This window comes from Podarcis melisellensis, assembly GCF_964234715.1.
Source record: "Podarcis melisellensis genome assembly, chromosome: 5".
NCBI classification, from domain to species: Eukaryota; Metazoa; Chordata; class Lepidosauria; order Squamata; family Lacertidae; genus Podarcis; species Podarcis melisellensis.
The window spans coordinates 42,449,594-42,466,146 of record NC_138537.1 but is presented as its reverse complement, the minus strand read 5'-3'; the positions used below and the strand labels follow the sequence as shown (position 1 = coordinate 42,466,146).

At 45.6% G+C, this 16,553-nt stretch overlaps 1 protein-coding gene across 2 annotated transcripts in view; it reads right to left on the bottom strand.

Moving 5' to 3' along the window:
* Positions 1-4,642, bottom strand: part of LDB1 (LIM domain binding 1) — a 60,285-nt gene extending 55,643 nt beyond the window's left edge. The window contains exon 1 of one of the 2 annotated variants that reach the window (XM_081912320.1): positions 4,269-4,642. In XM_081912320.1, the coding sequence (XP_081768446.1) occupies positions 4,269-4,293 (25 nt within the window). In that variant the 5' untranslated portion in view covers positions 4,294-4,642. The remainder of the gene's footprint in view (positions 1-4,268) is intronic. The other variant, XM_081912319.1, reaches the window with a different exon arrangement.
* Positions 4,643-16,553: the final 11,911 nt, after the last annotated feature.

Here is a 16,553-nt window from a genome sequence, read left to right as displayed (position 1 = left end):
AAAAGGCAGGACTTCGTACTATCCCCAGCTAAGTTCTAGACCACTTTTCTGCACCAGGTGAGACAATAGCAACCGCTGAAATGTTTGTGTTGCAACTGCACTGGAAGTCAAAGAAAAAAACAAAAGAACATTTTCATATGCCAGTTTTTAAAAACCACAATGAGAAAGAACTTGGTACTGATTTTTGTAAGACGCTTCAAGGGCCTTTTTTTTCTTTCTAAAGGGTGGGGTATAAATGCCTTTATGAAGAAAGGAAAAAGCAAACAGCAGAGAAAACATGGGAAAGAATTGTATGGGAGGAACATTTTCTGGGTTCTCCTTATTAACCCAATGAGTGACTGTTGTCTATAACAAAGAAAAAGACTGTGAAATCTCTCCAAGAAAGCCAAATGGGCTTCTGCAGGGCCTTCTATCACTATGTCCAGCACTACTACACTGAGAAAAGCCAATATATTATTTTTGTGGATGCCCTGAAATACTCCTTGAGGGGGTGGGATCAAAATGGCATTGGCAAGTGAACCATGCCATATACCAACGGAGAAGCCAGGGACTCGTGTTTATCAGCCAATCTTCAGCTGCGAAACCACAACACCTTTACAAAACTAAACATTTCCAGTCCTTTCTGAAGCAGAGTTGTTTATGAATTGCAGCTTCATAGGAAACAGCTTTATAACATATACACAAGCACATTTATTTGCGCAAACTACTGCAGTGTCCTGATCGTACAAGAATTTTCATAATGGAAGTCAACATATGGTACACAATGCACTGCGTAACACAACCCTGCAGGCCCAGCTGTGGCAGTGAGACATCACACCCAGCACCAACACCATCATTAAACACACCCACCCCTGCTTTGGCTTTCCTGCATCACACATTTTATAGCCACCCCCCACTTAAAAAAAAAAATCAAGAAGGATGTCTGCTTCTGGGAAATTGAAGGAATTTGGAGAAAGGCATGGAAGGATTGGTGCAAGGCAAGTGACTCAATAAGCACACTGGAATCAGATATTTCGCTCTGGTCTACAGGATGCATGTGAGGCACTAGTCTTGCTTTCTGTCCTAGAGAAAATGGAAGGAATACAGAGCTACACCACATGGAGAAATGCCCTATAGAGGCAACCCTTTTGTTGTAACTTACAAATGCCATGGCTTCCCCTTTAAAGGCAAATATACCCACAGCTGGAAACTCCTCCAAGTTAATGCAGCCCCCCCCCCATAAGAGCAGCCACACGAGAGGCTCATTAAATGTTTCTAGCTGGCAGGAGGCCAGAACCAGAGCTTGTTTGTTCTATATTCCGATAAACAGTCTGTTATGGGCTCCTAGGAGCAAAATCATGGGGAAAACTACAGTTGCAGCATGAAAAAAGATGCACATGCACGGAGGCACAACCATGGCTGCTTACTTCCCCTCTGCAGCCATTGGAAATAGCCAGCGCCCATTCTAGCAGGGGGACCTGGTTCTCCTACAGGGCCTTCTGAACCCCAGGCCATTTGTAAGATGCTATCTATAAACACCTGGGACAAGACATGGCTCCAACACAGCATTTGTTGTCTTGTGTACACCTTGGGGAGCTGGGATTTTAACAAGCCCCTTGGTACGCACAGGTCCAACCTTGAATGTGAAAGAAAACAGGAGTGCCATGTAGCTAAGGATGCAGAGAGGATCAATCTTCATCTCGCTTAATGCAAGATCCTCTATGAAAAGCCAGGCATTATGTAGCAGCAGCAGACCTGTTTTTTTATAGGCAGATTGCAGGCTCCTTGGGACATGGAGTACCCTGGCTGCCCCCCACCCCACCCCACTTGTATTGGCCAGCAGACGGGAAGGGCCAATGCAGGGCTAGATAAGGAGGAATGCCTGGAGGGAGGAGAGGGAGAAGAAACCCACGCTGTGCCTGGTGCTTTAAATGTTTGGCCTGGCTTTGGAGGGAGAACACGTGACTTTCTGCTTGAGGAAGCAGCCGCTGCTCTGGCAGCTTCCAGCGGGAGATGGAGGAGGAGGTTGTGGGGGAAGGGAAGTGGAAGGGAAGGGGGGTTGTTTAGAAACAGAGATTGCTGCAAGCCAGGGAAGTAGATTCAAGCAGACAACAGGTAGGGGGGTAATGAGGGAATCTGAGAGGTTAGGGTCTTAGGGATCCAATGTCAGATTAGGCGGATGCTCCTGTGTGCTGGGAGATATACAGTAATGGCCCATGCCCACTGGAGGAAATTGACCCACACTCAGGAAATCTGGGTCAGGCTGGTGTGTCACTGGGAGATGGAGCAGTTGGACATTACCTGGCCACTAGCATTACCTCAGTGTGGGGTGCAACACCCCTCTAAGAGTGAGGTATAAATTCTCAGGCAGTCAAGCCACTTCCCTGTCAGTTACGGGAGGTCATTAGTGAAGCCTCTCTGGCAAATTAGGCCTCTGCTGTGAAGGGTTTTCCCCAAAAAACCATGGGCTGTGTGTGGGTGCAGCATAGCAGGTTCCCTGCTGAAAGCAGCCTAACTTTTCAGTGACGCCCACACAATCTGCTTGATTGTGTCACAGGCTGCTGAAGCAGAAGAGGAGCCCCGGGCAGCAATTGTTCCAAGAGGAAAGGGGCTGGAAAGGGAGTTGAGCATGGTCATGTCAAACACATCTTTGAAGAAAACCTACTGGGGAAGCTGTTTGACCCCACCCCACCGCTCATGGCATTTAGAGAGATAACATTAGACAAAGAGTTCTGATAATGGAACAGACAGTCTGCAGAGAATCAGTGCCCATCCTTGATGCTTTATGGAGGGTGGCCATCAGCTCCCTTTTAGCAGCAGCCCTGAATACTTAATGCATTCCTCAGTTATCAGACACACCCAATCCCAGATCTTAGCCTTCCTGACTGGCACCTGTCTTTTACCAAACACTAATGGGATGGGTCCCTGCTTGGCTTCACATTTCATAACTATAGCAACTTATGTGCAAGTGCTTTAAAAGCTTTGGAGCAATGGTTGTGGGGCATAATACTATATTGAGGAGCACCCAGAATTTACAAAACTCTCTAGTTCTGGAGCAACTCCCAGGCTTATCATTAAATTTTCACTCTAATAGCACAGTAAGACCCATGTTGGCACAGAGCTGAACGCCTGCCAGCTAGATCAATTTATTTATTTATTAAACTTGTTGGTTGATCTTTTTTTTTAAAAAAAAAAGGGAATGCAAACTCAAAGCAACTTGCAATATAATACAAAATTTAAAACCAATAAAAATCTATGTTAATGAGCCAGCTAGCTCTCCCCTTCCCCTACTCCAACTCAAAAGCACTTAGCAAAGAGGAGAGACCCAACAACCATGTAGTCTCAACAGTTTCTCCAAAAAGAGCAGTTGCAGGGCAATAGTCAGTCCATCTCCCCCCCCCAAAAAATAGCAACTTCCTCATCCCCCTTCTTGGGCCGCACAAGTCAAGCCAGAAGTGGTCACAACCACAGCAACTCTGGAGGCAATGCTTAACTTCACCAGACTGGAGTGAACCCCAATAAACCACATCCTTGAGCCCTGTCAGGCTATGAATTACTGGAATTAGTGATCCTAAAAACGGAAGAGATGTTTGCACAGAACCTTGTAGAGGCGGAAGAAGCGCACACCTTCGCGCGCTGCAAAGCAACATCCCTTGAGGATATGGGCACCCCACTGCTGAACACAACCCCCACAGGACGACCCTCCTCCCCACAACCGAACACCCCTGGAGAGCAGTACCCGCGCAGCCACTGCTGTCACAGAGCACAGGTCCCTCCCACAACTATTTTTGTAATGTTGATCTAGCTATCCTAGCCCGACCCCCCCCCCATTCCCAGCATTCCTCTTAACTGCACAGTGCCCCACTCCCAGCCCCGGAGACCCTCCCCCATCACAGGAGCAACTCCAACAGGCATTCACCTCCGCGCTGGGCACACCGCGCCAGCCCCCCCCCCGCCCCCCACTCTCTGGCCAGATACCAGCTATACTAGTGGCAAGCAAAATGCCCTACCGCAAACGCGCGCGCGCGCACAGATCCCGAGCCAACGCCAGGTACCCCCACAGCCCCGCGCCTCATGCTCGGCTGAAACCCCGCCATCCCCAAAACTGCTCCCCCTGCTTGGGAGGGGAGGGGAGGGAGGGAGGAGGTTTCTGCGGGGTTGTTTTCCGTCTGGTTGCAGAGGGGCCCGGGCAGGGAGGCAGGAGCTTCCCCCAGGCTTCGAGAAGGATGTACGCCCCACCGCTCCCTCCTCTCTCCCCTCGCCCTGCTTCCCCGAGCGCTCGCACTCACCTGGGCACGCACAGCCCACTGACATCTTCACATGCCCGGCCTGGCGCAGGGGAGGTGCGACGTGCCCGCTCGGCGGGGCCCTGGCATCCGCCGCCCTGAGAGAGACCCCGGCCGAGCCCTCGGGCAAGGCCGCCCCCCGATCGCGGGGCCTCCCCGCCGGGAAGCGCAGCAGCCGCAGCAAGCGGAGCGGCGGCAGCAGCAGCAGCCCGATCCCGCGTCTCTCGGCGAGTCCAGGGCTGGGCTACGCTGCGTTCCGGCCTCGCCGTGCGCGTAGACGAGGCGCTCCGATCGGCTCCGAATCCCGATCCCGGGGGCTGATTAATATGCTAATTGCGCGGCGGAGGGGGAGGAGAGCGAGCGCGAGCTTGTCAAAGTGACCTGAGCCGAGCGCCGAGCCGCGACAGGGAGGGGAGGGGCAGGCGGGCGGGCGGGGGGGAGGGGCAGCCATGTGACGCAGATGGGGAAAAACACACCAATCTCTGCCACAGCAGCCACCCTGGGCGGGCTCGCGCGGGGAGGGGAGGGGAGCCGAGGCAGGCGCGCGCACTCGCCTGCGCGCTCGCCTCTCTCTGTGTATTCTCGTGTGGTGGCATGTGCTGGCATGTTTTGCAAGCGTGCATATACATGTGTGTGCGCGCCGGGGGTGCAAAAGCACGGGATCACGTGCGTTGCGTGCATCTTGCTTAGGCGCGAACTTGTGGCTGGGGCTGAATCGTTCCAAAATCAGAAGGATCCTCGGGAGCCGTCCATTCCCTCTCTCCCCTTGCACCGAGGCAGGATTCCTTCCCCGAACAAATCCCTGCTGCAGATGACCCAGCCTCTTGCACCGATCCTCCCCACGTTCCCCGATTTCTCAAACCATTTGTCTCCATCGCCCTGCCCTCGATGCCCTGTGTAGTTTCGCTTGCTGCAAAGCCTGCCTGCCACCTACCCTGCAAGGCCTGCTAATGAGGTGTGTGGGGACCGGCCACGATGACTCAGTGGCGAAGAAGGAAAGCCACTCTGCAATGCTCGGCGGCGACACTTTTCTTGTATCGTTACTTTACATTTCCCAGGACTCACTAAGCCCTGGTGGTTGCAAATACGTTTCAGAGCTGAGCTTGGGTTAGATCTGCCACATCAAAAAACCAAACCAAGCAACACCAAATTCCCTCCCCTCCCTTTACCTGTATTCCAAAGTAATTGTTCCTGGATGGAAAATGCAACCTAAATGGTTCTTCCCACAAGTTATATGCATGGCATCTTGTTCTTTATTATCAAAGAAAAACCACATCCTCCTACTCTAAAAGCAATCTTTGTGAAAAATTAAAATTAAAAAATTGTTCCAGAGGCAATTGCTCAGGAGTAGCACTCATTGTCTGAAACCTCCATATATTTTTCCCAGAACAAGATAAATATAAGATGTCCCTTCAAAATTCCTCTATATCTATCATGTTTCTGATGCTCTTTCCTGAATCTTCCATTTTTTCCTTTGCATCATATTCAGCTTTAAGCAATCAAATTTTTACATATTTCTCTCTGCTGAGACCTAATCAGTGTTAAGCAGAGCAGGACTAATACTGTGTCTTGGCTATAATGTTTCTACTAAGGCAACACAAAATGGCTTTCGCCTTTTTATGACAGTGCCTCCTATAATGTACAGTAGTTTGTGATCTACTATAATGCCTGTATTCTTTATCTGCAAAGCTATAGCCCAGCCAGTCTTTTCCTATACTGTATTGTATTTACTGTATACTGTATTCTTGTTGAATTCCATACTGCAGTTTACAATCCAGTTCTTCAAATTATTTGCCTCATTTATAACCCATTTTCCTTCACGGACAAAGCAGCATACATTGTATCTTCACAACAACCCTGAGAGGTAGGTTAGACTGAAATAGCCCTATAGTTCTCAGTGGGCTTCACAGCTGAGTGAAGATTTCAACATCGAGTCTCTCCAGTTCTAATCAAAGTGACCACTATACTACGCTGACTATCATTCAGTTATAAATGATAAGTTCAGTTTTAATTTATTTTAATACATATTAATTTTATTTTCATATTGGTTACTTGAAGAATTAGACTTATATTTGCAGCTTCAACCTCTTACAACTTTTGGTCCTCTGCATAATTTATATGAGTACCCTTATCACATCTTAAATGGATTAAGAGAAACAGACCACAAAAAAACAGAGAGCAGAATTTGAGCTCCAATATCTTTTTAAACGCAATGACTCTGTCTTGGAACAATTAAGTTAAAAATAAATAATAGCAATTAATGGACCTAGCTTAACCATGTTCATGAATTTTAGTGGAACTATTCTGAGTAAAAAGGGATGCGGGTGGCGCTGTGGGTTAAACCACAGAGCCTAGGACTTGCCAATCAGAAGGTCGGCAATTCAAATCCCCACGACGGGGTGAGCTCCCATTGCTCGGTCCCAGCTCCTGCCAACCTAGCAGTTTGAAAGCACATCAAAGTGCAAGTAGATAGGTACTGCTCCAGTGGGAAGGTAGACAGCGTTTCGCCACAAGCAGCTTAGTCATGCTAGCCACATGACCCAGAAGCTGTATGCCAGCTCTCTCGGCCAATAAAGTGAGATGAGCGCCGCAACCCCAGAGTCAGTCACGACTGGACCTAGTGGTCAGGGGTCCCTTTACCTTTACCTTTTATTCTGAGTAAAACTCTTGTTATATACAGTACTCAATTTCTCTTGGCACTAAAGAACCATCAACAGCGCTCCACAAATATAAGCATAGGGTGGCATTCAACTATGTTGTACTGTACTCTGAGTAGACTAAGCTGAAATTAATGGACCTAACTTGGAACTGTAGAATTGGAAGGGACACCGAGGGTCATCCAGTCCAATGCCCTGCAATATAGGAATTCTGCCCACAGCTATCCCTGGGTGGGCTGGAACCACCAACCTTTTTGGTTAACAGCCAGACACACTGACTCATTGCACTACAGGAGTGTCCAATTAATTTCAGTGGGCCTCTTCTGAGTAAAACCTAGCTGAATACCATCCATAATTGAGCAAAACTTCTAGTAGATATCATATGGCTCTCAGGCATGCTTAAAGGTAAAGGTATCCTTGTCCGTTAGGTCCAGTTGCGGACGACTCTGGGGTTGCGGCGCTCATCTTGCTCTATAGGCCGAGGGAGCTGGTGTTTGTCCGCAGACAGCTTCCGGGTCATGTGGCCAGCATGACTAAGCCGCTTCTGGCAAACCAGAGCAGCGAATGGAAATGCCATTTACCTTCCCGTCGGAGCGGTACCTATTTATCTAATTGCACTTTGATGTGCTTTCAAACTGCTAGGTGGGCAGGAGCAGGGACTGAGCAACAGGAGCTCACCCCGTCGTGGGGATTCGAACCGCTGACCTTCTGATTGGCAAGCCCTAGGCTCAGTGGTTTAGACCACAGCGCCACCAGCAATTTATCTTTAGAAATTATGCCTGTTAAACCACTTCTGACCATGTCAAGACTACATGTAGATAATACACAATAACACAATCAATATTAACTCCCTGCTGGATACTTTGAAGTCTGCTTTTAAGATACAGGAAAGCAGAGCCTGCCTCAGCTTGCTTGTATGCACAGAGCACCTTATATTAGGCCACAAACAGCATGTGCTCATTTGGTCATCTCCACACTGCTCCCCACAGCCCAATTCCAGCAATGTGTCAATGTGTACTAGGGTAAAAAAACAGGTTGTTTTTAATTAGTACATGGCAGTATTTCTCCTTAGCTGTACTTTTAAAATTCAGAATTCTAAATTTTGACAGCACCTCTTTATACATATTGGTATTATCTGCATTACCAGATTTGTGCAGCTTTTTTTTGCTTTTTTCTCTAGTTTCACCATAGGTTTTCCTGCTCCTTTCTTTTCATTCATGCCACTTTAGAAGGAACCCTATAAAAACCTAGCTTATTTCCTCCCCCAGCTTTATATAAAAATTAAATATCTACTCTTTGATTAATTATTAAGTTGAACTGATGGTGCACCTATGTCTGATGGCAGAATTCTCAAATTTTCTGCTTAGGAAGATGTCATGCAACCAGTGAAGAAGAAAAAAAAAACTAGGTGAATTCCAAGTACTGCATATTCATGGTATTCAGTGATATCTCTTGACACAGTTTATCCCCCAAAGGTAGGGTGGAATAGTTTTGTGTGATTGCTATAAAGGAGTGGGTGGGAATCATCTTTTACATTACAGTGGTACCTCGGGTTACATACACTTCAGGTTACATACGCTTCAGGTTACAGACTCCGCTAACCCAGAAATAGTGCTTCAGGATGAGAACAGAAATCGTGCAGCAGCGGCGCAGTGGCAACGGGAGGCTCCATTAGCTAAAGTGGTGCTTCAGGTTAAGAACAGTTTCAGGTTAAGTACGGACCTCCGGAACGAATTAAGTACTTAACCCGAGGTACCACTGTATTTTTATTCACCATATTGTACTTTCCTTTAGGTGTATACAAATCCACAAACTTATCATTTATTTTAATAACTTCCCAGCAATGGGAACCATGAGAACAAGCAAGTGTAGTGGTTAGAGGCATGTTGCCAACACTTGGCCCATGGGCAGACATGTGCCTGCAGATTACATCCCCAGTTATCCATGGATAACCAATATCTATTTTATTGGGGAGCACAACATTCTGTTATAGAAAAATCTGGTGTTGCCTTTAACAGCTCAACTCTCCATCAAGGGACTCCACTTGTCCCCTAAGTCCATTATCAGTCAGAGAAGAATGGATGGAGGCAGGAGGCAGTGAAAGCAAGGCAGATCTTTTTTACCTGTTGCAACAGAATTCCTCACCCCTTTTGGTAGGAGGTGAGGACCCAGAACAAAGGTGTCCAATAACTTTTAAAGGCTTTAGAAACTGCTCAGCCCCGTAGCCAGGGGGCACCCAAAAAGCTTAATACACTTGCCACCAAAAGAGGAGGTCTACAACAGAAATTTGAGAGTGTGACTTGTCTCCTGTCTGTCAAGATATCGGATAATATTTTACTGATTGCATTACCTGGCCAGCCTGGGCCATTCTTTTGAGATAGTAAATACTTTAGTTCCTGAATCCTGTCACAGACCTACCCTATTCATATACATAATATGATTTAAAGGATTTGTAAGTGGGGGGAAAAGGGACACGGGTGGCACTGTGGGTTAAACCACAGAGACTAGGACTTGCCGATCAGAAGGTCGGCAGTTCGAATCCCCACAATGGAATGAGCTCCCGTTTCTCAGTCCCTGCTCCTGCCAACCTAGCAGTTCGAAAGCACGTCAAAGTGCGAGTAGATAAATAGGTACCGCTCCTGCGGGAAGGTAAACGGTGTTTCCGTGCACTGCTTTGGTACGCCAGAAGTGGCTTAGTCATGCTGGCCACGTGACCTGGAAGCTGTACGCCGGCTCCCTCGGCCAATAAAGCGAGATGAGTGCTGCAACCCCAGAGTCGGTCACGACTGGACCTAGTGGTCAGGGGTCCCTTTACCTTTTTAAGTGAAAAGAACTATTGGGGGAGGTTTTTTTTTCAACTATACTTCCTTCGGCTGAGGTAATATTTGGGGTCATTAGGGAAAACAATATGGCTTTGGGATTGATTGTCCAGTGTGCTAAAGTAAAGTGCCTATTTTTTCAGGGAAATATTTCCTAATTTTGAAGGGTGAAGGATTTGTTTTTTGTGGAATATGGCCCACTATGTGTGTACACCTTAAAATTATTGTAACAGTTCTCCAGAGGGTTGGGACAATCTGATCTCTTAACAGATGGCCAAGCTCTTTAATAAATTAGCTTTTACCTAGCAGCAAGGACTTCACAGATATGGAGCACATAAAAAGACTTCACAGATATGGAGTTGGGGAAGGGATATGAGGAGCAGACGTGCTTCCTGAAAACCTCTTACAAGAGGCAGGTTGTTAGCGAAATGTACATTCAGATTGATTTATTCTTTTTATTGCAAGAGAATGACATTAAACAAAACTAGAGGAGATAGGGTGGGGATAAGTGGTCACTTAATTATCACCAAAAAGAGAGCAAAGGGTGCTGCATATTTATTTAAATTTTCACATGTGTTGATCAGAATGAGGCAAAAGCTGAGGATGGAACAGAAGAGACCCTGGCTTTCAATGTTGGTGCTCTGAAAGACACTGACCCTCTAGCCTAAAAGCAATTTGTATTTTGATAATTATTTATGATAATGGTGGCATTGATAATTCCTACTAGAAGCCTTCCAAAGGATATTAGCTAACCTGTTCCTAGATGTTGAATCTAAAAGAACAAAGAGAAAGGAAGTAACACCAAAAGGATACAGAACACATTCACACAAAGGAGGGAGCACTTACTAATAAAATCTGATAATGACAAGAAACTTCACATTCTGATGCTCATTCTAGCCAGTGCAAATGGAACAGAGTTGTCACATATTTCTGTCAATACAAATAGATGAAGTATAATTAAAAGCCTTTAAAATGTACAGTCTGACATCAATAACACAGCAGGCAACAGAGCTAAGAAGTGAAACTTGAATATGTATCCAAAACAGAAACATTAAAATAATAGCCACATTCCTTAATAGATGTAGTGTCTCCAGGTAGGGAGTTGCAACTTTCTTCAGTATCATTCCTTTTCAATGTAATTTCCTGAGAATATTCAGAACAATTTAAGATGCCTTACAGAAATTAATGAGGCTACTGATGCAGAAACCAAGTCTTTGGGTTCATGGCTTTTGGTTTCAGACTCCGAAATTTAGGGCAGTGCCAGCACCCTTGCCTTGAACATGTGTGTGCAATAGAAAACAGTATTTTAATATTAGTATTCTTAAAGAGGAGGGTAGGGTAGGGGAAAATCTACTGAGGCTGGCAGGCAGGGAGGGCAGGAGAAGATGCCAGGAGCCATATGAAGAGAGAGGTTCAGGAAAACATCTATGGAGAAATCATTTAAGAGACCTAGATTCCATATAGCCACCCAAAGAGTTTGTGATAAAATATGGAGCTTGGTACATTCCAGGAGAACTGCTCCCATTCTCCTGAATAACATACTGTTTTTTTGACTTACCAGGTCAAACTTTGGAGAGACTGGTAGCTTATTTGTAAAGAGGATCGTGGTGATTCTTTTTCAGTTTGTCTACTTTTGGCTTCCATCGCCCCTCCCCAACCCATGTGTTTTAATTAGAAGGAAAGTTTATGTTAACCATGTTGTCTTGATTAACTAGTTTGTGGAACCATTCCCTTGGTGCCGGACACAGCTCCAGTCCCTAGTGAGGGGAAATTAATTGGGTCCAGGGATGGGAAGTTGGCTGGGATGTTTTCCCCACTTGAAGCACAACTGAAAATGCTGCTCCCACCCCACTCCTCCTCTGCAGCCTGACTGGGGTGACTGGAGGTGGTCTGGGAAAGCCCTGGTCTCCTGAATGAGGGGAAAGGGGTGGAGTGGGGTGGGAATGTGCGCAGCAGGCTGGCAGTGACAGGTAGAATCATAGAACTGTAGAGTTGGGACTCTGAGGGTCATCTAGGCCAACCAAATATGTAGGAATCTCAACCAAATAACTGATAACACTCCTTTATTTCATTCATCGTATTATGCCCAGCTGTAGCACTAAGCTAACTGTATGCTTCATCCCACACACCCCAACTCACCACGGTCTTACAATCCAGTGTCATCCTAAGGTCATTGAGGCTATTTCGCATTGTCCATGTCAGGGACATGTTGAAAGTTAAATCCCTGTTTCTGTCTATGTGTGATGTTACTTGGGGTTAAGGGAAGAAGTAGGTTTTATTCAGGGCTTTTTTTATACGGGAACCTGCTGTGTCCAAACATCTCACATATACACACACCTGTCAAGAGTGAATTCCCAAATTCATCAAATGCAATAGAAGCCTTGTAGGCAAGTATTTTCCATAGTGAGCAGTATATGACAGCACATGGAATAAGGGCGTTTTCGTAGCTGGGTCATTTCGGGGTAACCTTCTCTAAATCTTGCAAAGTCATCCGGCTCCCTACAGTGGTTTTGTGCACCCTAAGATTCTGCTCCTGGTGCCCCAATGCCAATCAACAGTTCCTCAGTCCTATAGCCATGTCTGGGCAGAAAGTGCAAATGCGCCGCTCATAGGCTAAATTATGAAAAACATCTGAAGCCTGTGGATAGCTGGCATTCTGCCCAAGCAGCAGCTGCCTAAGGTGAGCTGCATCCTGTTCACCCAGGCATTTTAGGGCTGGAAAAAGCTGTTCTTCTAGTGCTCTGGAGCTTCCTTTAGAAGCAAGTGCAAAATTTTACAACCTACGGTATATGATACACAGGGAGTTTTTCACTTCTGCTGCAAACTAATTGCAGAAGAGTTATTCTGAACACATGCACCAATCCACTCTCTTGCATATTGGACAATTCACACCACATATCAATAGTTTTCAACCAGTGTGCTATGGCACTCTGCGATGCCTAGAATGATGGTCAGGGGTGTTATGGGCAACACTGGCCTCTATCCCTCTTTCCTTCACTTCCTCCTCTGATGCCCTCTCACATCTCTGCCTCCTGTTTCTGCAGCTGTTTGTTGCAGCAGAACCATCCCTGAAACAGCCTTATCTCTGGTGCCTGCCAGTCTTCCCAATTTTGAACCACAGAGTGTGATTACTGTGGTAAGAATTTGGCTTCTACATCACCTGTTTGTTACCCAGGTGAGGGAGCACCTTTTAAATAAAACACAGAACCAAAAGAATTACAGCAAGTGTCAGCATATTCAGTTAGGGACCTGGTTTATATACTATTGCAGTAGCACAATCTTGCCAATCAGTTACTCAGCAGAACCAGTTCAGAAAAGGCTGCCCAGAGACAAATCAGAACAAAACTTATATACAGTAGTTCAAACACAGCAAACAAAGCATCATACAACATCAAACAGTCTTCTGCATACATAAATAAAGTTTACAGATCATGTGAAAGAAAACACACATGGCTCCATACAGGTAACTTCACCTCCACAATTACTTTTGGGTGCTTCTAACTGCTCAGGCCATTTGGGTCTCAAATGTGCTACTTTATCACTGTTTCCTTAGCAACCCAGCCTTTGACAGGGTTGTTGACATTCCTGTCCCTATCTGTTCCTTGAAACCCCTAAGGAGATGCTGGGGCTAACTCACAACAGACATAGGAAAACATCCTGCCTTTTGTGCTACTTTCAGGGTCAGATAGGAGAGATGGAATGCAGTGGAGGAGGGAGGCATGGGAGAGTCACAAAATGCTCGCATGCAGGAATCATTCATGGATGCATTCTAGCCAAAGGTTAAATGCAATTAATATTGAAACATTTTTTTAAAAAACAGAAACAGACACCCTGGGTCAAGGGACGTGGGTGGCGCTGTGGGTTAAACCACAGAGCCTAGGACTTGCCAATCAGAAGGTCGGCGGTTCGAATCCCCGTGACGAGGTGAGCTCCCGTTGCTTGGTCTCTGCTCCTGCCAACCTACCAGTTTGAAAGCACGTCAAAGTGCGAGTAGATAAATAGGTACCGCTCTGGCGGGAAGGTAAACAGCATTTCCGTGCGCTGCTCTGGTTCGCCAGAAGCAGCTTAGTCATGCTGGCCACATGATCCGGAAGCTGTACGCCGGCTCCCTTGGCCAATAAAGTGAGATGAGCGCCGCAACCCCAGAGTCAGCCACGAGTGGACCTAATGGTCAGGGGTCCATTTATCCCTTTACCTTTACACCCTGGGTCTCTAATTTGTACATCATTACTGAGGCCAATCACCAGGCTTACGCAGATTTACATGTATGGGTAATTAATTCATCTTGTTATAGAAAAAAAAAGGGGTTGGCTTTTACAGCCCAACTCTCCATCAAGGGATTCAGTATCCCCTACTTATGTTATCCGTGAGAGAAAATTGAATGGAGAAAGGAACCAGCAGAAGGAAAATAAGGAAGATCTTAAGATAACTGATAATGTTTCACTGATTGCATTACCTGGCCAGTCTGGGCCATTCTTTTGAGATGGTAAATACCTTATTTATTGAATCCAGGTCACAGGCCTACCCTATTCATATACAAAATATGCCCTTAAAACAAATTTAGAAAGGTGTGCAATTGAAAAGAACTATTGGGGGAGGTTTTTCCAAGATGCTTCCTTCTGCAGAGCAAATATTTGGGGTCATTAAGTGTCCAGATGGCTTCAGGATTGCTCTTCCATACTATTTCAGACATGTATTTATATATGTGTGTTTACCTTGTGCACTTATGAACATTCATTTTATTTATGATACCTTACAGAAGTCTTATAACAATATAATCTGGTCTCAAACCTTTTACTGCTGTAAAAATCAAGACCAGCAGTTTAAATGGGAGCCCACCAACTACTTAGTAACCAATACAATTGATTTAGGAATGGGGTAAAGCAAAGCAGGCCATCTTGTTTCTTCTAGTATATTGCTGGCTGATTTTTAACAAAAAAAATATTTATTTTTTAAACAAAATATGAAATGAAGTTTCTGAACTTTCTTTAATGGTAGCCCCCATCAGGCAGCATTACAATACTCTATCCTAGATTTTAAACAGTATGCATGTATAACTGAGGCTATGTCTGCTTTCTGCACACAAACATATAGAATAGTGCTGTTGTATGTGGCCTCACTCTGGCATTGGACTGGACCTTTTATCTGCAGCCAGCTGGACCCCTTGGGCCTGCCGATCAAAGGTCGGTGGTTCGCATCCCCATGACTGGGTGAGCTCCTGTTGCTCAGTCCCAGCTCCTGCCAACCTAGCAGTTCGAAAGCATGCCAAAAAGTGCAAGTAGATAAATAGGTACTGCTCTGTTGGGAAGGTAAACGGCATTTCTGTGCGCTGCTCTGCTTTCGGTGTTCTGTTGTGCCAGAAGCAGCTTAGTCATGCTGACCACATGACCCGGAAAAACTATCTGCGGACAAATGCCAGCTCCCTCACCTGTAAAGCAAGACGACCGCTGCAACCCGAGTCGTCTGCAACTGGACTTAACTGTCAGGGGTCCTTTACCTTTACCTTTTACTGTAATGTGTTCTGCATGAGGCTTTATTTAAAGATGGTCCAGAAGTTTCAGCTGTTGCAGAATACATCCACCAAATTGCTTGCAGGGACAAGGTGGTTGGAAATCCAAATCCTGTATCAGTTGCACTAGTTGCCAGTGTGTTTCCAGGCCCAATTTAAAGGGCTGGTGATTGCTTTTAAAGTGGCAGAAACCTTGCAAAAAGTATATCTGAAGGACTGCCTGCACCTCTATGACCTGTCCAGGTCCTAAGAAAGAGTGCAGAGGTCCTGCTCAAGAGGCCCATCCTTAACATTTATCAGCTTAGCTGTGTTGAACCAAAGGCAAACTGTTCTGGAAGCTCTGCAACACCATCTTGGTAGTCAAGATAACCCCACAATTAAGTTGTAGTTGTTGTAGCAATGAGCTCATATATGTTTATATTCACATGCTTTGATATAAGCTAATTGGCTTGCTTTGGTGTTATCCTTATCTGTGGGTTTCGGGTGTTGGGCTCTGAGCCCAGAACAGGAACTATCTGTATGACTTGGGTCTTTGCCACCTATGCCCTCATCTGGTCAGGTGAAGCGATGGGAAGTCCTGGATAAAATGATGTATGCTGCTTTGTGTATAAAAAATGCATGAATGTTTGCTTGGGCACAGATAAGCAATCTCTTTGCTGTGGTGTCCATCCTGCATCTGTAAAAGCTGGGAGACCTTGCAGGCTAATTTTCTGTAAGTCTACACCTTTCTCTTTAATATGTCCCTAGAACTGATCACTCTGACATTTTTGACATCTTTATTTAATATCCCTGCACCCAAACACTCCCATGAGCCCTCCTTTGGGCCTATGGATCAGAATAAGGTCCATCTAGCTCAGTAATGTCTACCACTGACTGGCAGCAGCACATGAGTCTCAGGCAGGAGACATTTGAAGCCCTACCAGATGTCCAAAATTAAATTTGAAACCTTCTGCATACAGAATAGATGGTCGCCTGTATTTCATAAGCTGTTGTGTTGATATATATTTTAATTTTCATTTGGTAATTCAATGAAATGTTTATGCTGCTGCTGCTTCAAGTTAATGGCATTTTATTGCTCCATAGCTTTAGTTGCACACCCCCTTGAGAGGACAGACGGAAGGATTGGCTACGTTTAGAATTGGAATCTTCCGCTGAAAATATTTTAAGATTTATACGTGCTGAACTCAATTCATGCTACACTTTTGCACTCTTTGATGCTCTTGTTGTTACTGCTATTATACTGTTAATATTTATGAAATGTATGAACTGCAAAAAATGATAATAAACAAACAAGTAAATCCTC